This window comes from Sinocyclocheilus rhinocerous, unplaced genomic scaffold (assembly GCF_001515625.1).
Source record: "Sinocyclocheilus rhinocerous isolate Xijiao unplaced genomic scaffold, SAMN03320098_v1.1 scaffold585, whole genome shotgun sequence".
In the NCBI taxonomy this organism is placed as follows: domain Eukaryota; kingdom Metazoa; phylum Chordata; class Actinopteri; order Cypriniformes; family Cyprinidae; genus Sinocyclocheilus; species Sinocyclocheilus rhinocerous.
This window is the reverse complement of record NW_015630024.1, coordinates 749,753-776,624: the sequence shown is the minus strand read 5'-3', so window position 1 is coordinate 776,624 and position 26,872 is coordinate 749,753. Positions and strand designations below refer to the sequence as shown.

The 26,872-nt window shown below is 35.6% G+C and overlaps 1 protein-coding gene across 1 annotated transcript in view; it reads left to right on the top strand.

Moving 5' to 3' along the window:
• Positions 1–26,872, top strand: part of celf4 (CUGBP, Elav-like family member 4) — a 92,496-nt gene that overhangs the window by 58,177 nt on the left and 7,447 nt on the right. Inside the window, exons 5-9 of the mRNA XM_016551928.1 lie at positions 20,781–20,829; positions 25,540–25,668; positions 26,083–26,162; positions 26,269–26,409; positions 26,596–26,734. Of these exons, the coding sequence (XP_016407414.1) occupies positions 20,781–20,829; positions 25,540–25,668; positions 26,083–26,162; positions 26,269–26,409; positions 26,596–26,734 (538 nt within the window). The remainder of the gene's footprint in view (positions 1–20,780; positions 20,830–25,539; positions 25,669–26,082; positions 26,163–26,268; positions 26,410–26,595; positions 26,735–26,872) is intronic.

Sequence of the window (26,872 nt, the reverse complement as noted above, 5' to 3'; positions counted from 1 at the left end):
TTAATAGGAAATATACTAAAATAATAAAATTATTGAAATTATATTAAATATTAGTATTTATATTGAGTAATAATAAATGTCTATATTAATTAATATCTATAATTAGTATCTATATTTAGTAATTATTGAATAATGTTTATGTATTTTTTAAATATACTATATATAATTTGTTAGTTATATTTTAATATATTTGACAATTCTAAAATATACATGTAAAATCTTAGTATACACAATCTGTTCATCTCTACAAAATAGTTCACATGATAAGAAATATACTAAAATAATAAAATTATTGAAATTATATTAACTATTGATATCTATATTTAGTAATAATTTATTGTATTATTTAATGTACTATATAATATAACAAAATATAAAACAATATGCTATGAATAATTAATTTAATGTAGTCCAATGTAAATTTTACATTCTCCCAGAATTCATTTAGAGGGAAGAGCACAGCTAAAAAGAGTTAATTCCTTCTGTTTGAGGGTAGATTTTGTGTAGTGTGCCTTGCTAGAGAGAATGATATTTCTGCCTGCATGTGTCGCCCACAAATCTGCACATGTGACCCCATTTTTGTCACCCCTTCCATTACGTCATGCTTCTAAACAGCCTTATCATCTTTACGGCCGGTTCAAGGCCCGTCCTGCTGATGCCATGTGACGTCCCGGTGTTTTATATCAGCGCAGACAGCGGCGGCCCACTGCAGTGCAGTACTCTGGCCCTGTACGGCCTCTCCCAGCGGCTAACAACCAGATCCCTGTGATCTTTTACAAGAGCCTGGCCCGGGATAAATCATTAAGTACGAGCTGTCCTCTAATCGCTAAATTACCCACGGAAGGCAGGCATTCATCGGAGCCCGGGCCCGGAAAGAACAGCGTATCCCATGCCAAACCGTCACTAGCTGCTGTTAGATGCTTATAAATTGTAGTGAGCAGATGGGTCAAGGTTTTGATTTGGTCGTGACCCGTGCTAATAAATCCATATGATATAAGCTGAGGAAAGCTCGTGCAGACACAAGCCTTTTCTCTCCCGGAGTCCCACTGCAGTGTAACCGTCCCAAGAGTCTTTGCAGTAGGATACGGCATTGGGGATAGAGAAGAAAACTGGACAAAGACGGGGGAATCAGTAAATCGATACGTTTTGCACCGCTAAGCTGCGTGAACACACGCACACGTGCGCACACACTGAGACACAGGAAAGAGTTGCACTTGCCAAAAGACATTTTATTGTTTTAGAGGGAGCGTGGGATTTTTCTCTCTTTCTATTACTGGTTTTGGATCATTAAGCTATTGATTTTTGTTTGGCCGTGTAAGTGGTTTGCCAGGTCTCTGCAGGGAGAGCCAGGCAGGACTTTTTCTGGTTGTGACAGACAGTCCAATCCTCCCCTGGGCCACACTGCGGTCCAGGCCTGCCGAGAAAGAGAGGAACCTCAGAGAGAGAGAGAGAGAGACGACGGATCAGGGAGAAGTTTGTTCAGGTTATGAAAAAGTCAGTGAGTCAGAAATCAATCGGCAAACAATGGCTATGTTTACTAACTGAAAACTGTCCAGTATGCACTGTGTTCTGTCTTTGAGTTTGAGGTACATTTTTGTTTCATGACCACATAAAGTTGTATTCAGGTGGCATCCAGTTGTCATCTTAATTAGTCATTTTGTATTTTAAATAAAAAATTACTCAAGATTTGTCAAACCAACCCAATAATGAGTCAAACTTGAGATATAGGCTGGATTCGGAATAGCATACTAACATACTACTCATACTATTTCTGCCATTTAATAATATAAACATATGGCAAATTGTACAACTAGTGTGGTATTGCTAATTCGGCTGCTAGAATCACTGCTATTATTGTACGTTTATGCATCGCATTAGACATGAAAGGTTACTTGGAACACATTACATTGTGGGAAATATTGACAAGTATAGTTGCCAATATTCCATGCTTTCTCACTGTATACTGCAGAAATAGTAAGAGCTACATGTTAGTATGGTGTTCTGATGGTTTGAAGAAGGAATTCTGCATACATTGAATGAATGCATGAGTTGAAAAAAAAAAAAAAAGAAAAGAAATTCAGTTCAGTCAATAATAGGTGATTTTACTTAAGATATTCTATGTGCATAGTTGTTTAAAAAAAAAGGACGAATTTGTGTAAATTGTAAAAAAAAATAATAATAATAATAATAATAATAATAATACAATAAATAAAAAACTTCCATAATTTCCTACATTCTATTTACATTAAAATAGTTTTTTCCATAAAATTTAGGGGCAGAAATTTTTGGTTTGGTTTGGATTTATTTGTTTATTTATTTTCTTACTTAAAATAATTAATTTATATTTTTTATTTTATACTTGCTTTTATGCTTTATTTCATATTTGCTATAAATGTAAATGTATAAATGCTTTTTTTATTACTTTTTTCTGTATAAAAAAGAAAATTTGCTTGAAATTATACAGCTAATGTCATAAATTGATAGGGCTGGGTAAAAAATATCGATATCTCGATTATAATCGATTCTCAGTTTTACGAAACGATATCGATTCTTAAATCCCAAAAATCTATTAGTCTAGCCTGTTTTCAGTTAATGAATGGAACATTGAAGGGCACCTCCCATCCAGTAAATCGCAATAAGCATTGTGCTTTGGTACTTTTAATATGAAACAAAGTCTCAGATTTCAAATTCTGTCCATTGTATTGCAGTATTCAAACAATAAATGCCGTTTTGGTGCTGTTTTGTGGAGTGATCGCTGTAGCGCGGCGCGCCTCAGTTCAATAAAAGCGGCAACGCGAGGCGCATCTCCACATTAATACCAGTTTCAGCACAAAATAAACATGAATAAACATCCAAAGGTAAGTTAAAAGAAAGAGTACAACTTTACAATCCATATCCTGTCTCATGGCGGCAGCGTGAGGCGCACGTGAACTGATCATCTCCTCCACATTAATACCAGTTTCAGCACAAAATAAACATTACTAAACATCCGTAGGTAAGTTAAAAGAAAGAGTACAACTTTACAATCCGTATCCTGTCTCATGTAATCGCTCAATCGGTGTTTCAGCTCCGCAAAGACGTCAATATAACGGCTTGTAAGCAGTGTCAAGTAACGTCACATTTACCTCAGAAAAAACATATTCTAATGTTTATATTTAAAAAAAACGAATTGAAGAAGAAATATTATGTAATTGTAACTTTTATTATAAAACTTCATTAAGTGTAATTTAAGCAGTTGTATAGCCTAAAAAATCAGTCAGTTTTAACCTTCAATATTATAGTAATGTAGTACCAACTGACTCTCATGTATATTTTACAGCATTAGTTAAGAGATTTTTTTTTCCTTGAGAAAATTTTGCATGTTTACCAGATATATATCCAAAATAATCGAATCGAATTGGGAATCGAATCGAATTGCAAGCTTGTGAATGAGAATCTAATCGAATTGTGAAATTTGTGTCAAAACCCAGCCCTAGAAATTGATTTTGCTGGAAATCATCTGTATGGCATACGATGCAAGATATATAGTTTTCAATACATTCTAACTGACGATTCCAAATCACTTTGGCTAATATGAGTCCATATTTCTTTCATGCCAACAAAGATATTAATTGCATAAACTGGTGCAGTAATTGATTGTTTTCTTTCTTTTTTTTCTGGCTGGTTGAATTGTTCCTAAAACAATTTTTGCGTAATTTGATTGAGATAATTTATGTAAGAATGTTTTACAAACAAATTACTTGAATTTGTTCTGTTCATGTTCGGCCTTTAGCCGATCTTAGAGTTTAGTTTGAGCGGACATCTTTGGGACCGCTTGAAGTGTGCTTAGAAAGTCAAGAATGTTTCATGGCAAGAGTCCATAGCATTTATTATTCATAATTTGTTTGGTACATTCAGTGCAAATAACTTTTTATCATACCTCCAAGTACAGTGTCATGTTAAAACATCATTTTTAGACTTTTTGTTGCCAGGCCAACAGTCACCAGAAACAACTTTCTGGAACATTCTCCAATTTTCAAAGCCAGTGTAGTTGAGATTCTGCCACTGTACGCAACTGCGCTGCATTGTCGAGCACTAATGTTCTTTGTCCTGACAATAAAAAACAGCTCGTGAGATTTCTGCCCCATCTCCATCCCCCAATGCGGGAGACTCCTTCATTAGGCCTTCATTAGAAATTCACGGACACAATTTGGGTGAAATTTTTTGCATTAATAATGAAAGCGATGTCCCCGCTGCACGAGGGCCGGGGCTGGCGGTCTTGGCTGCCCTCCCGACTGCGCAGAGGGTGTCTACAAATAAAAGGGAGTAAATTAAGGAGAAAGAGGAGCTCCTGCGCTGCTCTTACGCCCTGTGGGGAGAGGACACTATTTCATTTCTCTTCAAAGAGCGGAAATATGAAACAGTGTTTCATTTCAGCCGTCACCATCCCTCTCTTTTTCTCTCTTTCTTGTTCTCTCTCTCATCACCCCTCCCTCTTTGAGGAGCGTGTTTTAAATGATTAAAGATTTTAATCATTGTTCTAAAATACTACAGCGGGCTGGCAGGGGCCACAGGGAGGTGCAGTTGGTGGAGGGAGGACGTTTCGGGGGTTGGCGGGAGGTCTGTGGAAGCAGGAGCGATTATGTTTTAGAAAGTGCTTGAAGTGACTGCTGCTCTTTGCTGTCCTTGCCGCTCTGAGGGTGAATGAGTTTTTTACTCCATACTTGTGTTTTTCATTTTCATACTTGTGTGTGTGTGTGTGTGTGTATGGTCCACATTGCAGCTTATTCAGGCCAAGAACTGGCAACTTAAACAGAAAGCCTTTAGAGCGTATAAAACAATTCATTTTCAACCAGAGGTTTGAGGCAGTTTTCTTTTGTTATTAATTAATACTTTTTTCAGCAGGGACACATTAAATTGATCCAATGTAACAGTAAAGACATTTATAATGTTACAAACTATTTCTGTTTTAAATCAGTTCTGTTCTTTTGAACTTTCTACAACTGTTTTCAACATTGGCAATAATAAGAAATGTTTCTTGAGCTCCAAATTAGCATATTAGAACAATTTCTGATCATGTGACACTGAAGACTGGAGTAATGATGCTGAAAATTCTGATTTGCACCACAGGAATAAATTCAATTTTTAAATATATTCAAATAGAAAAGAGTTATTTTAAATTGTAATATTTCACAATACTGCTGTCAAATACTGTGTATGCAGCCTTGAAGATACTTCTTTTAAAGTCATGAAAAATGGTTACCTACCCCAAACAAAATTTTGTTCACTATTTTGTTTTGTGACAAAAAGAAAATTTACTAGAAATAGACAGCTATAATCAAACTTCATAGTTATTTTGCTGAAAAATGATGGTATATGATACAAAACAATACTGATTAGTATATATAATTTTAGCACATCCTTATTTTTGCAAATTTGACAAAAACTTTGTTAACTAGCTTGATAACATTCTAATATGTGGACATTTCTTATTATTATCAATGTTGAAAACAGTTGTGATGCTTAATATTTTTGTGGAAACTGTGATATGAAACTGAATAAAACTATTAATTCCTTTCAAAAAATAATAAACAAGATAACTGTAAATGTTCAATGTTTTCTCCATTTTTGTGTGCGAAAGACATCAAACGATCAGTGAATTACCTGTGGCTGAGACTAGTGTGTGACATAAATTGTTTCTGTCATTGCCATGACATTTATTTAGTTTAGGTCATTATATAGTTTAACTGCCTTTTCCAAAGCCCATAGAGCACATCACTAAGCAGACAATTGTCTCGTTCAGCCAAAGACCGGTTTATTGTTCCTGCTGGACCGGGAGAGACTTTTAGAGACTCTGGCACACTGCGTTTTAACGATATTGTCTGTAAATCAATACCTCACTTCATGCAAATTCCTAACTCCCACAGTTCCCTTGTCCCTGATTGCAGCTGAAACATTTCTGGTTCCTGGTTCTCCAGGGGATTTGAGTTCAATAGTCTGGTGCTGATTTGAAAACGATTTTAATCAATGCCGAGGATTAAATTGGGAATCTATCCGTTTCACTTCACTTTTGGCAGGTCTTCCTGCTGTCACACTTAAAGCCTCAGAGTTTGTCGCCTTCGCTACCGAGAATCCTCAGAGGTGCTAATAAGATTAGCTTCGCTAGGTGTACACACATGCAAACATCTGTGATCATGGGAAGAGGATGGATGACGCAAACCCTCGGAGACTGAATCAAAATAACCCAGCTGTGCTCGCCACTCATCTTGAAGGGCTCTGCTGACCTTTTCTGAGGAATGTCGCCACTCTGGTGTTAGTCACATGAATGACAGCCGTGTGTGTGTGTGTGTGTGTGTGTGTGTGCGCATGTGTGTGTGTGCGTGTGTGTGTGTGTGCGTGTGTTTAGAGGAGCTGGTGGGTACTTGGCTGATTTAGCCAGAGAAAGAGATAGTAAGTGCATTCATTGGAAAACAATAGTCTAATAAAGTACATGTGAGTTTATTGAGTTTATTGTTAAGGAGCGGATGGGGGCACATCTGCACAAGAGTCTATTCTAATGAGCGCAGATGGAGTCTGCGATTCCGAGAGTGAGCATGTGACGTCAGTCGGCCGCCACACACACACACACACACACATACACGGCTGGTGCGATCTGTGTTTCCAGCCAGCATTCGCTATCCAATCTGTCACTTTTAAATAGCTACTATACAATATAATGAATTCTGTGATTTGTACCATTTATAAGTTTGGTGTCGGAAAGATTTTGAAGTCTCTTATGCTCAAAAAAGTTGCGTTTATTTGATCAAAAATACAGTATATACAGTAATATTGTCTGTTTTATTATATTTTATTTCAAATGTAATACTCTTTTGATAGCAAAACAGAATTTTCGGTAGCCATTACTCTAGTCTTCAGTGTCACATGATCCATAGAAATCATTCTAATATGCTGATTTGTTGCAACATCTCTACTTATTATCAATATTGAAAACCGTTGTGCTGCTTAATATCTTTGTGGAAACCGTGATACATTTCTCACGTTTCTATGAGAAATAGAAATTTCAAATAAACAGAATTTCAAACTTTTGGAACATTACAAATGACTTTACTGTAACTTTTGATCAATTTAATGCATCCTTGCTGAAAGTATTAATTTCTTTCAAAAAAATGCTGACCCCACACATTTGAAAAATAATCATATTTTGTTAGAGTGCATGTATACTTTTTGTATTGTACACTTATTTATGACTAGATTTTTTTTTTGACCGATTCATTAAAAAGATTCTGCTCATTGGAGTCATTTGTTCATGAATCAGACCTCAGTTGTAATTCTGGAAGTTTGTTGTTACGTGCAGCCAGAGAGGATGAAAAAAAAAAAGAAATGTATTTTCTATTTGTTGTTTTGTTATTATTTCGTGATGCCCAAACGTTCTCTCTAATCATATTTAATTCAGCAAGCTCACAACTCAATAATATGAGGCAAAAGTTCACTAAAGCACTAGCTTTCCTTGGCACATTATAACAGTTGCAATAATGTCTGATTCAAATCATCATCCCAGTGAATGCTTCTGTCATTTTATGATGCTTTTTTCATCTTTTTTGAAGTTTGAAAGCTTCAGTTGCCATTCATTTGAATAATATGGAAAACGTGGAGCAGTGTTCCACAGAAGTTACAAAGTCATACAGGTTTGAAACAACAAGAACGTAAGACATAATTTTCATTTTTCGGTAAACTGTGCTTTTAATCAAGTTATTAGGTGTCTGATGGTTGTATTACCAAGTGCAAGACATTCGAGGACAGATGATTGAGTGTGTTCTGGAGGTTATCTGTGAATGTGTGTGTGCTTTCATGTCTGGGCATGCCAGGATGTTGAAGGGGCATGTTTTGTTGTTGTGTGTATTTGTTGGTGTGGGCGATCTTCTGTTCCAGCCTGTGTGTTTAACTCCATTTAAAACGAGGCAGTTCTTTGCTGTAATGATTGCTTACTGCTGTAAGAGCGCTAAATAGTCCCCGAGGACTGGGTTTGCTGTGGCCTCTCTCTCGGAAAAAGGCTTATGCGTCACACGTGGTACAAGGAGAGAAGAGGTGGCTTCTGATAGCCTGACACCTTCCTACCCAAAACTGTCGACATCCATCGCATTTGCAGTAATTTGTGCCACGATTCTTGCACTTTCCCATTCTTTTCGACACCTCTGTTTCTACTTGTTTGACTTTTTTGACACTGTGGAGAGAGAATACAAGGTCAGATGGATGCTTTCACCCCATCCCAACCTCTCACATCCCTTTACGGCATGAATTTGATGGGTCACATGGTCCACTTTTGACCCATTTATGTCTAATGGTAGAAGTGTGCAAGTCCTACCCGTCAGACTGTCCTACCAGGGTTTATTGTGCATGCGCACATCAATATTGCGTCCTTTTTCTCATGCTGAACAACAATATTTAATGTATCTGCAGTACTTTAAGGGTAGGTTTAGGGTTGGGGTAGGTGTAGACTTTAATAAAACACAATCTAATAGGTAGAAAAAAAATGTATTATTGGTTTCCTGTAGCTGTATCCCTTCTAGCTACAACCGCAAATATAACACATAATTACTGTATTTGCATTACTAGGTTTAGGGTTGTGGTAGGTGTAGACATAATAATAAACAATAATTTTACAGGTAGCATTTTTTCGTTGTCGAATTGTATTTTAATGGGAGGTAGCAAATTCTGACAGGGTAGCACAAATCGACAGAACACCGGGTCAGTTTAACTTAACCATGGCCATGGTCACAAAAGCAAACCAGTATCATAAGTGTTACTGTAATTTCTTTATAAATTTTATTTTTGACCTTTTGCAGTTGTCCACAATTTTATTTTTAAATTCTATTTATTTATTTTTACATTATTGTATTTTATTCTATTGACTATTGCTACATTGCAAATTGTATTTTATTTTATTTTATTATTTACTCTTCAAATGACCTCTAAATTGCATATTTTATTTTATTGTTTGTTGCTACATTGCAACTTTATTTTATTTTTTATTTTATTTGCTCTTTAAATGACCTCTACATTGCATAGTTTTTTTATTTTATTTATTTTTTACATAATTGTATTTTTTATTGACTGTTGCTACATTGCAAATTTTATTTTATTTTATTGACTTTATTTTATTAATTTATTAAAATTTTTATTTTATTTTTTATGACCTATACGTTGCATAGTCTACATTGCATAGTTATTTATTTATTTTTACATTACTGTATTTTATTTTATTTATATTATATATTTTATTTCATTTCATTTCATTTTACATGACTCCAAATTTGCAAATGTAATTTTATTTTATTGATTCTGGATTTCTGCATTCCAAATAGTGTTTTTTTATTATTTGCTTGTTTGTTTGTTTGTTTGTTTGAGGAAAGGAAATTGACAAGAGGAGAATTAAATTCAGAAACTTCAGGAACCGTATGCAAACTTTTGTTGCCCACACAATATGCCGGACCCAGTGAAAACAAATATTTTCCAACTAGTCTATCTGTGCATTTGATTTCATATTGAAGAAGGTAGCAGAAAAGAGTCAAAAGATCGCTTAGAAAGAGAAAGGAAAGAGCGTATAAAGTGAGACACCACAAGAGCCCTAATAGTATGAAGCTCATAAATAATCTCTAGGCAATTACGCAAGTCCACTTAGAGCTTCACTTTTGTGTCTTGGTAGTGAGAGGAGAAAAAGAAAGGGGGAAATGCAAAAAGAGGAGGAGGAGGAGGAGAGAGAGTCCCCAATTTGACAGCTTTTGGGCTTGTTTTTCATTTTTTTATTCATTAGATAAGTAAAAGCAAATACAAGGAAGGCAAAGGGTGTTGTGCGGTGATTTATGTTTACTTCTCTGAGAGAATGCAGGATTTATTTGCAACCAAGACTTTACGCTCCACACACCACAAAGCTTTGCATTACTGAGAGCGAGCGACAGAGAGAGAGAGCGAGGAGGTGTAATGTAATAAAGAGGGACATATACTTTCTTTTCTCTATGTCTGTCTCTTTCCCCCGTGTTGTCAAATAAATGTTCTCTTTTTATCATCACTATCATAATGACCGCGGGCAGCTTATTGCGGCTGTTTATTGCTTTCATATGTGTAATTATGCAGTGATGGGAGAGAGAGTGTGTGTTTGTGATGTGTAATCTGCCTCTCTAATGGATTAGGCCCAACTTTAATGAGCTCATCACACACACACACTGAGACACACACTTGGAGAAACACTTGGATCAGAAGAGAGAGAGAGAGCGAGAGGTTGGGACTGGTACTAAAAAAGGTTGAACGTATATTTTGATAACTGACAGTTGCTTGTCTGTTGCTAATATGTCTATTATTCACATATTGGTCAGTGAAAAATCAAAAGAATTGATTATCCGTTTAATTGTGCGTAATTAGGAGTGAAAAATAAATAAGCTTAACTTAAATGCTTCCTGTATGTTTTGTTGCCAATGTTGAATGCCGTGCTAAACTTTTGCTCGCTAATCTGTTTTGATAGCATCAGTGATACATTAGGTTAACATCTGTAACATCGAAAACCAAGTGTTTCTAAGTCGAGTTTATATATTATCATGTCACAGGATACAAATCAAATAGCCATTATTCACTTTCAGACAGCCTCACAGGCAAAGGTGAAAGATCTCTCGTTTCAAATCCAGTTTCAGCTTTATTCCCATTAGAGCGTGTCTCACCTCAAGTTCCTGTTGCACTTTATAAATAGGCAAAATAAAACTCTATTACGTTATTGAGGATTATAACGCTTATGTAACACAAGAACAAGAAACTTCCAAAAAAAAATAAAAAATCCTAAATGAATTTACTTAAATACAGCACATTCATAAACATAAAAACAATATGAAAATCAAATTCAATGCCATTACTGTCTAGATAATGTCCCTGATTTTATTGTGCATGATTCATCAGTACATGTAAAAAAAAATAAAAAAAAATCATAACCTTTTCTGCTCATGAACGAGGATAAATAATATTAAAAGAACAGTCTGCTCTCTCTCTCTATCCAAGATGTAGATGACTTTGTTTCTTCATCAGAACAGAAATTTATTTGTATTACATCACTTGCTCACCAGTTGATCCTCTGCAGTGAGTGGGTGCCGTCAGAATGAGAGTCCAAACAGCTGATAAAAACATCACAATAATCCACAAGTAATCCACATGACTACAGTTCATCAGTTAACAACCTGTGAAGCAAACAGCTGCGTGTAATAAATTCATCAAGACATTTTGAAACTGTTGCTTTTGGCTAAAATATGATTCTTCTTTCCATAATATTGCTTTCTCCAGATGTAAGTCATCTTATCTGAATCAGGAGATAAATATGCACAGATCAAGCACCATTTACAAGTGAAAAGAATCCAAATGTATTTGTATTTGTTTCTTACAAAGATGCAGCTTTTGCTTCACAAGACGTTAATTGTGGATTAATAAAGTTAATGGTTAATTAATAAACGTTAATAATTGATGGACTGGAGTCATGTGGATTATTGTGGTGTTTTTATCAGCTGTTTGGGCTCTCATTCTGATGGCACCCATTTAGGATCCATTGGTTAGCAAGTGATGTAATGCTACATTTTTCCAAATCTGTTCTAATGAAGAAACAAACTCATTAACATCTTACATGGCCTGAGGGTGAGTACATTTTAAGCAAATTTTTGGGTGAACTGTTCCTTTAACCAGTAATGTCAGATTTCATGATCCAGTCAAATCCTGACGCATACATTATTTCCCAGCAAATATTCTGTGAAAAGTCACTTTATAGAAATTAAATGAGTTGCGAATGCTGTTTTGTGTCATTTTTAATCGCATTCAAACTGAAAGGAAAAAATTTGATGCAGATTCTGACAAGAAAGGCACTGAGAAACAGAACTTAATAGATTAGAGAAAAAAAACATGAATGTCAATATTTCACAAGCAGATGGCAGATTCATGTCTTTATGGGTTCGATTAGCTGATGTCTTTCATTGCGTGACATTACATTTAAGTCCCTAGTGGTCGTTTTCACAATAAAGTGCACAAATCACATTGCTGGCAAAAAATAGTCTTTTCTGCTTAATTAGCCAGGTGCTTCCGAATGCACCTGTTATGGCAGAGTTTCTGTGCAGATTGAAGTCACACCGGGTCGTGTCCTGAAAGAGCACTTTCCTGTCCCCCCCCTCCCTGGTAAAGTTGTCTCATTTTCATTTGACACAATTTATAGACATGCCTCCAAAGCCATGCGATATTTTACACTCCTGGATCATTAAATGAAACCCTTCGGAAGCTCTCGAGGTGCAAAGCACTTTTGCTGGAGGTGTAAAACGCGCAGGGTTTTGACGGGCGTCCCGGGCGCCGGGAGAGGAGGAGGACGGTGGCAGGGGTTTAAAGAGGCAGCCATCCGTGTCGTTTGGGAAGGTTACAAGGAGCCACGGGACTCCTGCTCTTTAAAGACTTACCTCAGGACATGCAGTGTGTGAGAGAGAGAGAGAGAGAGAAAGGGAAGGAAAATGAGTGTGAGTTATAGGCACTGTGGTGGTTTAATAATTCAGTGAAATCCAAATTTGAGCAGATGCCCCTGGTGCTCTGGGTAAAATAAGGCTATGCTGAGTGGGAAGGAGGAACCTTAAAAAGCAGAAGCAGGAAGTAACATTTGAAGTGTGCCAAGTGGAAATTGTGCTCGAGTGGAGGTCGCTGGGTTGCCGTGCGTGTTCCCACCAGATTACTTTCCTCATTGAAGATGTGTGACACATACTAATCATTTAAATTGTGTGTGTTAGGGGGTGTTAAAGCTGCACTTATGTGCTATGTAAAGACAGGTTGGCTATATGATTGATGTATAATGTTTAATAGAAAAAAATGAAATATATTTATTTCTAAACAGTTATTTGTGGCATTCTGTATAATGTTTTAATTATTTAACCATTGATATATATTATTTCTGTTTGTTATTATTGTATAATTATATAGATCCAATTTAATCTAAAAAAATATGAACCATATATATTTCTATACAATAATTTTATGTAATTTATAAAATGGATAGTTCCGGTCCTTGATTCTGATTGGCTGAGCCGCGTTCGAAGCTGTTGTAAGTTACTCTACAAACATACACCTGTGTTTACGTTTGTCTGTTGGTTGGCAACCACTTTGTTGCAACCACAACTGATTCTGAGGAACTACATTTTTTGGTGGAAGAATACTGTTTTTATTAATATCATTACACTTTATTTGCTCTGTTTTATTTTGTGAAACCGTACTACGTATATGGAATAACCGTTTTATAAAAGCAATAAGCCCTGTGAAGCCATGGTTTACAGTGAATTTATAACAGCTAAGGGGCTTTGCGTCGTGCCTAACAACAACCCTTAGCTGTTATAAATTCACTGTAAACCATGGCTTCTTGGAGCTTATTGCTTTAATAATGTACTTCGTTTAATAAATTCAAATGAATGTATGTGTGTGCGTGTATCATAATTTAATTTTAAATGTCAAAATTTCTCAAAATATCTCTATCACACATATATTTATATAATATATAAAAATAAGTCATTTTATATAATGTGTATTTATTTAATATAGGCCTAATGTAATAATATAAATATATGTTAATGTATATGTAATTATTACAGAATGTCATAACTTGATTTTTAATATCATAAAATTTAAAATGCCTCAATCTGTTTCAAAATGTCTTTATCATATTTAAATGTCATTTAAATGTCTCAAAATCTTAAAATTGTCAGTACATTTATTCACTTCTATCCAAAGCGACTTCCACCCAAAACGAAGAGTTTGTCATTATTTACTCACGTTATTCACTCACTTTTAGAGCATTGCTGGTAGCCATTGACTTCCATAGTATTTTTTCCATGCTATGGAAGTCAGTGACTACCAGAAATTGTTTGGTGACCCACATTTTTCAAAAAAATTTATTTTGTGTTCAGCAGAAAAAAGAAACTCATGCAAGTTTGAAACAACTTGAGGGTGAGTAAATGATGACAGCATTTTCATTTTTGGCTGCACTATCCCTTTAAGGTTATTTTAAGGTTTATTTGATTTTCAGTGTGGTCTCAGATTTTTGGACCCTACTGTATTAAAAGCCTTGTCATTGTTAGAGAGCTCTGCTACTCTGCAGTGTACTCTCTGCTTGTTTGTCAGTCAGGAAAACACAAGACTGTAGATTTATAATTTATCATTATGTGTTTTTATTTAGTACTTGTTTGCTGGCTCTCGTGTCTTGAATGGCTCTCAATGCAATCTGAGCTCAGCACAACAAAGGCAGGGGTAGCTCATCCTTCAAGAATTACCTCCTCCTCCACAAACCCTGAAAGAGCACGCTTATCCCTTTGTGGGGAAATGAAAGGAATATCATTGTTCCTACTGTGAGAGTGAACTTTGAATTTTTTTCTGCCTTAGTTTGTAGGAAAGTTTGCTCCCTGCTCTTGCTACGTGACTGCAATTCAAAGCCTGACTTTTTTAAAGCTCACTGTAACAGTATTTTACAGACAGCCCAGCCGTTTGTATTTGAATATAAAGGCTGTGATATTCATCATACTTATTTTTCTCCAGGAGAGCAGAGGAAAAAGTGTTAGATTATTCATTTCGTGCTTTCCATTTATCAAAACAGAGCAAGAAAGGGTCACAATAGGATATTTTACATAACTAAAGTTGGTTTTGCTATTTTGACATCACTTACCAAGTTACTTTGTAGGATCAGTTGCAAGCTTCATAAACACTAGTCTTAAAGGAATAGCTCAGCTAAAAAATGGAATTCTGTCATCATTTATTCATCCTCATGTTGTTCCTAACCTGACTTTCTTTCTTCTGTGGAACACAAAAGAAGATATTTTGAAAATTACCTCAGTAGTGTTTACATAAAGTATACGTACGTGGCTAGCGCTAAGCTAAATGTGCTAACCACAACATTACAGGTTCAAATGCAAAGACGTAGGCTTTCTGTATCATACAAAGAGCATCTGTATTACCGTACGTGCATTTGTGTATCAGAAGCAGTGATATTATGTACAATTGGACATGCAGGTGGTGTGTAACAGCTCATCATGGTTTTCTGGAGTGCTTTAGAATGGGCTAACAGGAGGAAAAAAGAACCCCGTGGTGGGAGACACTCCCTCAGCGCAGACGTGACACCCACGTGTACGTTTCTGTGGCCGTTTAGCCCGGCTTGTGTGTATGTTTGTGTGTGTGCCAGCATGCCAGAGAGTTACATCACCATAAGGCCGTGCCATGCTGTGGCTCAGTGGCGGAGATACGGACGGCGGGGCCTGTACAGATGGAGACAGAAGGTTTCTGGTGAGGTGAGGGTGTGCCTGTGAGGTACAGAGACTGAAAAGTATGTTTTTGTGGTAATATATTTATAAAGAAGGGTAATTTTGCAGAATTATGCGTGATTTTGTATGGATTTGAGTGGATTTGCGCACTCGTTTTTGTCCGTGTTCGTGCATATGCGTGCAGGAGGCCATTTCTGCTTCTACTACTTTTCTGTTCCTTTGTGTAAAAGATTTTGCCCTCTCAGAATATGTGATGTGGAGCTCGGGAGGCTAAAAATTGACCTGCTCAATGCTGCCATCTAGAGGTGGCAGATGAAAGTCCTCTAGGGGCCTCTGAAATCACAGTTTGGAAGTAATGTGGAAACCTGTGGCGCAACACAATGACAAATGTCTCCAAATGCCACATTATGTTTCATTCAGCTCAGTTTTATGACATGCCATCACGTTTGGTTTTAAAGTGCGTACTGAGTGTGCACTAGATCTCATTCCACATGTACCTGTCAGATGCACCCTGGGAATGTGAGCGCGTTTCATGCATGTCCTCCTGTCGGGATGCATAAAAGCTATGTGTGAGAGAAACACTCTCTAAATATTAATATCTAAATAGTTTTAGAGAACTATTTTTTATTTTGATTATCATGGCAGTGTATGTTTGTCAGTGGTTTTTTTTTTTTTTACATTTTTGAAAGAATTTCAATGATTAGGTATTTTAAAATTACACATTAATAATATTTTAATAATATTTAATAGAAAAAACCGAAGCAATATTTTAATATAGTAAGTTTATGATTAATTTGAATTAACATATTTAAGCTTTTTTATGTATACAAGTATTTCAGTGACTGTATGGGTATATAAAAATAACAATAATTTTAATAATTTAATACAAATATAAACTATTTAATAGAATAGGTTTATGATTCATTTTGAATTAAAATATTTGAGTTTTATTTTTTCATTTATAAAATAATTTTAATGACTAGGGGTATTTAAACTCATCACATTAATAATATTTTAATAATATTTAATAAAATAAATCTGAATAATATTTAAGCTTTTTTAGTGTATACAAGAATTTCAATGACTTTATGCGTATTTAAAAATCATCACATGAATGATATTTTTAATAATGTTTAATAAAAAATTTATATTTTAATAGAAACAGCTTGATTAATTTTAAATTAACATTTCTAAGCTTTTTAATTTATAAAAATATTTTCACTGACGATAAAATTAATCACACAAAATAATAATTTAAAAAAAAACAAGTTTGATTCATTTCGAATGAATATATTTAAGCTTATTTTTTACTAATTCTTGCATTTTCAGAGAATTTTGATGACCGCAATGGCATGTAAAATTTAACAGAAAATTATATTTTTAATAGAATAAATTCATAACTAATTTGTCATTTAAACTCACAAGACACCTACTCACATTTGTGTGACTGTGCACTAGATATCATTCCACATGTACCTGTCAGATTCACCCTGGGAATGTGAGTGCATTTCATGCATGTCCCTCTGTCAGGATGCATAACGGCCGTGAGTGTGTGAGAAATGCTCTTGTACGAGTGTGTCTCTCTCATGGGTGAGATTCTGGTTGGGGGAACATTATTAGCACACATAGCAGAGTCCATTTGTGCCATTGGGAGGGAAACATTAAAATGTATGTGAGTAGAGGCCTGCTGGGATACAGAGGCTCTGTGTGTGTGTGTGTGTGTGTGTGTGTGTGTGTGTGACCTTGCTCTGCTCCCCGATCTATGTCCAGATCTACCTCTCTTTCTCCATCGCTCTCTCTCTCTTTTCACTATTCCCTCCGCCCTCACTATCAGCAGCCATGGTAAAAATAAATAATGCATCAAAACACATTAAAAACTTTAGCTGGGCTTTACTGCCAATAAAAGAGGAGGATGCGGGGGATGGAGAAAAATAAGGAGTGAGTGATCAGGTCTGAAATAGAAGTGAACTTTATGAAGTGAGAAACCCCAGAGCTGTTGGTCTGGACCGGAGCCAGGATGCCACAGGTGTGCTGACCAGGTGCACTGTGGGTATTTTTCTGTCGTAAATGAGTCACTGTGAGTCCAGTAAAATATGCAGTTGGAAGATGACTTTAATAAACATAGTTAGTGGTTTACTGGCATTGCAGGGTATTTAATTAGAAGAGCACTCGCAAACTTTTATACTCTCGTTCAGAGGTTTGTTATAACGAAGTCATTTAAAGAAAATACTTTATTCAGCAAGGCCACATTAAATTGATTAGAAGTGACAGTAAAGACATTTATAATGTTACAAAAGATTTCTATTTCTAATAAATGCTGTTCTTCTGAACTTTCTATTCATCAAAGAATCCTGAAAAAAGGCATAACTTTTTTCCACAAAAATATAGCAGCATAACTCTTTTCAACATTAATGATAAGAAATGTTTCTTAAGTAGCAATTAGAATGATATCTGAAGAATCATGTGACCCTGAAGACTGGACTAATGATACAAATAAAATTCAACTTTGCATCACAGGAATAAATTACATTCTAAAATATATTCAAATAGAAAACTGTTCTTTTAAATGGTAATCATATTTACTGTTTTTGTTGTATTTTTGATCAAACAAATTCAGACTTGGTTAGCATAAAATGCTTCTTCTAAAACATTAATAAAATCTTACTGACCCCAAACTTTTGAACAATTGTGCAAGTTTTCAATAAAACATTCTTTTATGAAGCATTAAACATTAAAACATCTGTAGCAGTTTATTATTGCCATTGTATTACTGTAACCAGTTGTTTAATATTTTAAGAGTTATTTTTCTGCTTATTGTTACCGAATGTTGGCATTTAATCATGTAGAGTAACATATTTATTAACTTAGCAGATGCTAAATTTTGTCCAAATTGAATAAAAAATGAGTGGAAAATACAATAAAGGATTTACTGTATTGTAAGATTTTATTGAAAACTGCTGTGAAGAACATTAACTGCATTTTTATGTCACTTTCTGTTGAATAATGAAAACGTATTGCGTAGTATTTTCGTGACTCTCATCAAAGATGAAAAACTGCATTCCTTATTTGAAAATAAAATTAGGATTTCTTAACTAAAAAGTAATTCAATGTTGCAAAGACATTATGTACTTAAACTACAAATAAAATAATTATCTGTGGTCACATGGCTAGGCAGAAATGTACCTTTTTTATTAAACCAAACAAATTGCATTGTCATATAAATGGATATATATCTGGAGCCAAGGAACATTTGACTTGATTGGATTTGATAAATTTGACTTGTACTGTAGGCTACCGTACGCTGCTATTATGCTTCCCCTGTTTTTGGCTTTTAGCAGACGAAGAGACTTTCTCCTCAAGGACTTTTTCTGTTTGTACGATGCAGACAGTGAGAGGGAGTGTAGAAGCTGCTCATAAAAACATACCTGCTACGTCACAACTCATTTCCAGGATGCTGTGGATGAGCGATAGAGAAGTGACGTGACATTTTTTTTTTAAAGTGACGTGACATGTGGCCAAGTATGGTGACCCATACTTGGAATTAGTGCTCTGCATTTAACCCATCCAAAGTGCACACACACAGCAGTGAACACACACACACCGTGAACACACACCCGGAGCAGTGGGGCAGCCATTATTTTGCTGCGGCGACTGGGGAGCAGTTGGGGGTTCGGTGCCTTGCTCAAGGGCACCTCAGTCGTGGTATTGAAGGTGGGAGAGAGCGCTGTACATTCACTCCCCACACCTACAATCCCTGCCGGTATGAGACTCGAACCCGCAACCTTACGAGTCCGACTCTCTAACCATTAGGCCACGACTTCCCCAGAGTGGAGTCTGTGTCTTATTTTCGGGGGCAGTGCCCTGAGCGACTGTCTGTAAGGCCACTGCGCACTGGTTCGTTCCCCTCCTCTCGTCTCCTTTCTGCTGGCAGCGTGACAATTGGCATTATTAAAAATTGATTGCCGCAGACCGTTCCGTGGCTTACATGTATTATTGAGCCGGAGTCAGTCGGGAATGTGCCACGAGTGAAGGAAGCAGAACGAAACACTTTATGATGGTGAGCGTCTTTTAGTGAGACCTCACACACAAGTGCCATTCATACACACAGAGATGTATTCATACACACAGAGATGTATTCATACACACAGAGATGTATGCAAATGTGTTGCATGCTTTGACTTGCATTTCTTTTAATAACGCTTTATGTGTCTGACGTTTACTCTGGTGTGTTGTACAACTGTAAATTATTCATTCTAAGAAACATTTGCCTTTTCCTTTTTTTCTTCTGCATTATCCGATGAGACAAAAATATTTTTAAGTGTTAATAATCTCAAGTTAATAATATGGTGATATATTCTGTGTTGGGGTGGAACATTTCACACCACAATTGCTGCAGCTCACCTGTTATGGTGATGGTATAAGGTTATGACTTTCTATTTATTTAGGTATTCAAATGATTTTTCTATAAATAGAAAGGGGGAAAAAGCAATTCTGTTTGACTATTTCATGTGCCAGGGTGGATATGTTATGCTTGAGAAATTGTGTCAAGCATGACAGAACAACAATTTATGAATATTAAATAAGATGAGAAGTTTCCAACTTTGAACTTGGCTCCTCAAAACTCACATGATGTCACTTCCTCTTCATTATGTCATTTAAAATGAATTTTTTTCAAGGCAAATGATGGTGTGACGGGGAAAATCAAAATTCATAGAGAGAAGTATTCTTGCTGAAATCAATTTAAATATTAATCTAATTTCAAGATATGAATCATTAATTATTAGAAAACTATTTTTAATATAAATTTGATTATTTTGGTTTTCCAGGCAATGTATATTTCTTAGTATTTCTAGTTTCCTTTTTTTTCTTTTTTTACATTTTGACTATGGGTATGTAAAATTATCAAATGAAACATATTTAAGCTTTTTTTATTTTTACAAGAATATGATGACTTAGCATGCAACAATCAACACATAAAATAATATTTTTAATAGAATAAGTTTATCATTACATTTGAATAATTTAATTAATAAAAGATTTTGATGAATGGGCATGTAAAAAAAATCATTATGATTATTTTTGAATAAACATATTTAAGCTTATTCTTTTTATTATAATTTTTTTAAGAATTAAGGAAATAATATTTTTAATAGAATAAGTTGAATTCATTTTGAATTACGTACAGTAAACAATCTTTATTTTTAAATTTTTTTTTAAATTTCAATAACTGTATGACATGAAATAATACTTTGCAAAGAATAATTTCATAATTTTGAATTAACATATTCAAGATTTTTGTTGGCATTTCATCAAACATTATGGGCACAAATAGTACTGGAATGGCTCATATACCACCGTATTGATACAAACTAAATGTGAACACTTCACTTGAATAGTTTTTGTGCTCAGCTACAAATCTAATGTCTTCTCTTGTCTTTTCCCCTCTTCTTTCTGTCTGTCCTGTCTTTTCCCCTCCCTCGTTCTTCTCTCTCTGTTGCACAGATGAACAGGCCAATCCAGGTGAAGCCAGCTGACAGTGAGAGCAGGGGAGGTAGATTTCCACTTCTCTTTTGTTCTTCTTCTTTTCCTATTTCTCCCCCCATCTTCCTGTCGCTCTAAATCAGTGTCACCATTACCGGTAGATAGATAATGACGCACTTCGATGAGACCCGACAGTCATACAGTGCCCCAGAGGATCTTGGGCCGGCCCTCACAGCCTTACATAAGTGTGGGTCACTCTTTTTGTCTGATTATTACCCTCCACTGATGGGACTTTTTTTTAAGTTTTAGTTGTGATGCGCGCGGACACACACACACACTTTTGTGAGTTTTTGTATGGATGCTGTAGGAAAGAGTATAGTATAGTAGTTTTATAGTAAATTTAAGGATTCTTAAAAGTGTAAATAGGAAAACAAATATGTAATTTATTATGTTTAGTGTTAGTATTTTATTTATGGCTTCTTAAATTCAAATGTCACTTTTCATTGTCATTTAAAATTAATTATTTTGAGGCAAATGGTGGTGTGACAGGGAAACACAAATTTATGGACAGAAGAATTATCGTTGTTAAAATGAAATTTCAATTTAAAGAAAACTGTTTTTAATTTTGTTGTTTGCATATTTTGATTATCTATCAAAGCTTATTTCCACCATTGGGATAAACTATTAAAAACATAATTGTAAGTTTTTTATCTCAATTCTGACTTTTTATTTTTATTTTTTTTGTCTCCACCACTACGCTAAAAAATAAAAATTGTAATAGCGATTTTTTTTTTTTTAATCTCAGTTTACATTTCGCAATTATGTTTTTTGTTTCCACCACTACAATAAAAAATACACATTTTAATTATAATAAAAAATGTATCTCCCTGTTCTTACTTTTTCTCTCACAAAAGTTTATATCCCACAATTCTGATTTATGTCTCATAATTCTTAATTTTTCTCAGAATTGTATAAACAAATTGTAACTTTTTGCAAAGAAAAAAGTCTGAATTGTGAGATTAAAAAATCGCAATTACCATTTTTATTTTATTTTTTTATCCTATGGCTGAAACAAGCTTCCATAATTATCTTTTTTTTTTTTTTTTAAGAATTTCGGTGACTATGAGGATGTAAAAATCATCATATGAAATAATATTTTGAATAGAACGCTTTATTAATAGAATAGATCTGTCTATTTATTTATTTGTTTATTCATTCATTTCTTCATATCTGCTTATTGGTTCTAGGTAGCATTAAAAAGCACTGAAAAAATGAAGCCAGATGCTTTGAAGACCCAGAATATAGATGCTGGTTTTGGATAACATATAAAGAAACATCAAAAGGTTCTCCAATGACTTCTTAAGACCTTAAAAATGTCCTTCTATGACATCATAACTTTAAAGGGTTCCCTTATTACATCATAAAAACTTTTAAAGTTTCCTTATGTCTTTATAAGAACAAAAATATTATCTTGTGGCATCTTAGGAAGTTCTCTTATGAGATAAAAAACAACAAATTTTTTTCTTCTGTGACATCATAAGAACATAAAAATGATGTCATATTAGCCTAATATACTTATTTGTAAGTGTGTGTGTGTCTGTCTGTCTGTCTGTCTGTCTGTCTGTGTGTGTGTGTGTGTGTGTTCATGGGAGTGAGATTGACTTTGCATGTGTGTGTCTGTGTGTCACTAACAGACAAAGTGGAAGCAGTTTGGTGAGATATAGCTCGTCTTTCCCACCTTTTTGGGTCAGATTTTCCAGATAACCAAGATTGATGGACACACAGAGAGAGCGAGACATACACATAGAAGAGTCTCTCTCTCTCCTTCACAGTCTCTACCTTCATTTCATGCCATACGTTCCTTTCTCTAATTGAGAGCGTCTTCCTTTACTCACACTTGACAGATCAGTTGTCTTCGTCGTGATGGACAGCTGAATTTATCCCCCTGTTAGCCCTGTAAAAACGCAATATATGTCCCTGCAAAGCCCTCTGATTCCACTGGCAAAACCGATGTGCCGTCCCCGACCGATCCATTCACTAGTCATTTAAAGTGAAACGCCAGGATGGAGAGAGAGATCTAAAGGTCAAAGTGGGAAAGACAAGGAAAGGAAGTGAGAGACGCAAAGACAGAAGAAGACTTGAAGGAGAGTTAGAGAGAAGACAAGGAGGTGGGGGCTGGTCATAAGAGACAAATAAGGATGGATATCAGAGAGAATGAGAGGAAACACGGTTACAGACAACTAAATGAAAGACTTGTTGTTCTAAACAAAATAGCTTTTTCTGTCACACTTTTATCAGGAAATGTGCACAATGGGATCTACATGTAGGACATGTTTATAGATCAGCGACCCTTGCTGTTCCTGGAACAACAATCCTGTCAACCAATCAGAGGCCTTAACCAAACCCTGAAAAAAATCCTCAAGCCCTTAAATCAGTGGACAGCAGCTGGTTGATTGGAATGCTGTTCCTGGAACAATGTCATGTCATTTTCAAGGTTTAAAATGATTTACATATAAATTATTGGCAAGTTTTGTGAATCAGACTGCTGGATTTATTTATAGCCCAAAGGGAAGAAGGACTCAATTTGTTTTATTTAAATGATTTTTTTTTTAATTATTTACTTTAAATCAAATTCAGCTTGTAGTTCATATCTTCATATTCACTCCCTCTCATTTGACATTCCTTATTAAAAATCTATTTTTGTTTATTATTGTTGTATTTTAATTTATCCAAAACTGTGTACAATTTTATTTTATAAAATAAAATGTATTATTTATTTATTTTATCTTTGATTACGCAAATTTACCTTAAATCAAATACAGCTTGTAGATCATTTGTCTTCACATTCACTTCCTCTCATTTGACATTTCTATTTTTAAAAATGTAAATTATTTTTAAAGTATAATTTTAATTTATTAAATTTGACATTTGTAAACAATTTTCACTCCATCTCATTTTGACATTTCTATTTGTAAAAAGTAATTTGTTTGTTTGTTTAATCATACTTTTGATGTTTGTTTTGGTGATTTCAAATATCAACATTGGCTACCAGAAATCACTTACTCTGCCTTTAAATCAAATTCAGCTTGTAGTTCATGGGCCTCATTTATAAAATGTTGCACAGAAACCATCCTAAATTTAATCGAACGATCATCTCTCAAATATGCGTACGTGTGATTAATAGAATGAACGTCTCTTTCGGATGTGAAATCTATGAATCGAAAATGATCTTGAACTTGCGTGCAACTGAATGGTTTCAGCTCTCTGCCTTGTAAACGACTCCTAATTAATGTCATTAACATATAAAAGATCACCAGTCATCGTTTAAATCCTTTAATTTAGAGCAGTGAGCTGCAAGAACAGCTTACATTTTCAAAAACCTGCAGCACTCTGACAAGAAAAAGTATGTACGTCTGCTCAGACCTACGTCTGGCATCTGACGTGATGCTAAGCACTTTTCCACGTCAAAGGCAGTTTTTACAAACATGAGCGTTGGTGTGGATTTAAGCGTACGCACACTCTAAGATCAAATCTGAGCATATGCACGCTTTATAAATGAGGTCCAATGTCTTTACATTGACTGCCTCAGACATGCTGTTTGAATTTGAGCTATCTTCGGTGGCATTACTGTTACCTGTGTCGTGTGTGCGTGTCTTATCCCGCATATGTGCAGCGCACTTGTAAACATTCCCCACAGAGAGAGGCCGGACTAGAGATTAGTCTTGTTGACTGGGCAAGGACACCCTGTCAGAGCATGTTAGTGAGCGGCAGGTCTGGACAAACACATGAACACACATACTCATACACAATAGTGCATTAATGCATCATTAATATCTCTGCTGCATCATCCATCATACACACACACATTGTACATCACACATACACAAGTTTACCTGCGCAAACTGACCGGCATTATCAAACAGAATGTTCAGTTGCTTAAAGCGCGTTTTCCTATAACAAAGTCTTGTAATAATTATAATTACATTATTATATTTATAGTCTTTATTAAAAAACAATAGATGTCTAGGGTATGTCACCATTTAGATGGTAAGATAAATGTGTGTGTGCATGTTTACACACTGTCATATCCAGTCCAATTCCCTCGGTGCCCAATAAATATGTGCCTTGTTTTTTAACTCTGTGCCTTGTCTTGAGTTTAAAACATGCCGCATTGACACTGCAATTACAGCCTAATAAAACCCTGAAACAATACCGCTTTTGTTCCCCTAACGCTGATGTGTAATTCAATAATGTCTACATAATCTGATAAATAAAGGCACAAACAATAAACAAGGACTCCTGTGGTGGCAGAATCGACTAGGCGAAAGGTTCTCCACAGATATCTCGCTCATTAACTCATTTCATTATACAGTAGCACCGGCAGGCTTTTAGTGCTTTTCTGGATTTAGACACAGATAATTGCATATTAGGTGGATAAAAAGCATGCATTGTGGGATTGATTGAGTGAATGTGTTTTTGAAAGTTTGTTTGCGCTGTTGCACTGTAGTAATGGTGACTTTTAATTGCATTTTGTTTGCATTTTACAGTACTCACCGACCGCATGCTTGTTTGAGTATTATTATGGGATTCAGTCGTCTTTAATTATAAAACACTCAATTTTTGAAAATAGTGAGGAAAATGCAAACAGCATATAAAATATAGTAAACAGAGAAAAAAAGAGGCGGTGTGGATGTATTGAAATGAGCAGTAACACAAGACAGCAGACAGATGTTGTTGTTGTCCTGTGTAGTCTGTAACAACTTCTCGGTGTTTGTTTCAGAAGACAGAAAACTCTTCGTTGGCATGCTGAATAAGCAGCAATGTGAGGACGACGTGCGGCGCCTTTTTGAGTCCTTCGGGAGCATTGAGGAGTGCACCATCCTCCGAGGTCCTGACGGAAACAGCAAAGGTTATTGGTTTCAGTCTGATTTTCTAAAATTATTGAAGTTTATTTTTTAAGTCTGTATGTTAATATTCATTATATTATATTATATTTATGTTTCTAAAGGTGCACTCTTACATGAATTTTATTTATTTAGTCAAATGGGATAATATGCCCCTTCAGAAATGTGGAAATGTTTCTTATTATAGTAAGGAAATTGTTTATTATACATAATATAATATATATTATAAAAAATCATTTGTGGAGTTCAAAGAACATGGCTTCTTGTCCCAGGAGCCAGTTAGAGGGTCATCTTGCCTGTTTTCTCTCAGCATTTTCTTTCTTTCATTTTGCTGAAACTCTAAAAAATAAGATATGGAGGCCTAGAAATGTCTGTAAATGTCAAAGAGGGTGTTTTTGACAGTTTTTTTCTCTCTTCAGGTTGTGCGTTTGTGAAGTATTCCACTCATGCAGAAGCTCAGGCCGCTATTAGTGCTTTACACGGCAGCCAAACCATGCCTGTGAGTGCCAGCACATGTGATCATGCACTTTTGTATCATTAGCACAAAGGATCCTCATTTTGTGTGTGTATGTGTGTGTGTGTGTGTGTGTGTGTGTGTGTTTCAGGGCGCTTCTTCCAGCCTGGTGGTGAAGTTTGCAGACACAGATAAGGAACGGACCATTCGACGCATGCAGCAGATGGCCGGTCAGATGGGCATCTTCAATCCGATGGCCCTGCAGTTTGGAGCGTACGGTGCCTATGCACAGGCAAGGGCTCTCTCTCTCGTTACACACTATTCCCAACAAAACTGCAGCGTCTCAGTGGAAAAATCTGTCGACTCTAAAGTCTTGATTATACACAGTGCTCCATGCATTGTGATTATGTTATCTTGGCATGGTATTATATGTATATATTTGAAGTGGTGTGTGTGTGTGTGTGCTTTTGGCTGTCAGGTTCAGCAGCAGGCAGCGCTGATGGCATCAGTGGGTCAGGGAGGATATCTCAGCCCTATGGCGGCTTTTGCTGCCGCACAGATGCAACACATGGCCACCATCAACGGCCTCCCAGGGGCTCCCATGACCCCAACATCAGGTGAGGAAACACACACAAACATGCAGACATTCCCAGACTGTATGGGGTTCAGCTTTAAAGTCTTTTAATTATTCATGGCTATCATTTTTGCTGTTTTTCCCCCCTCTTAAGTCATAGGAAATAGTTTGATAGTGTTTT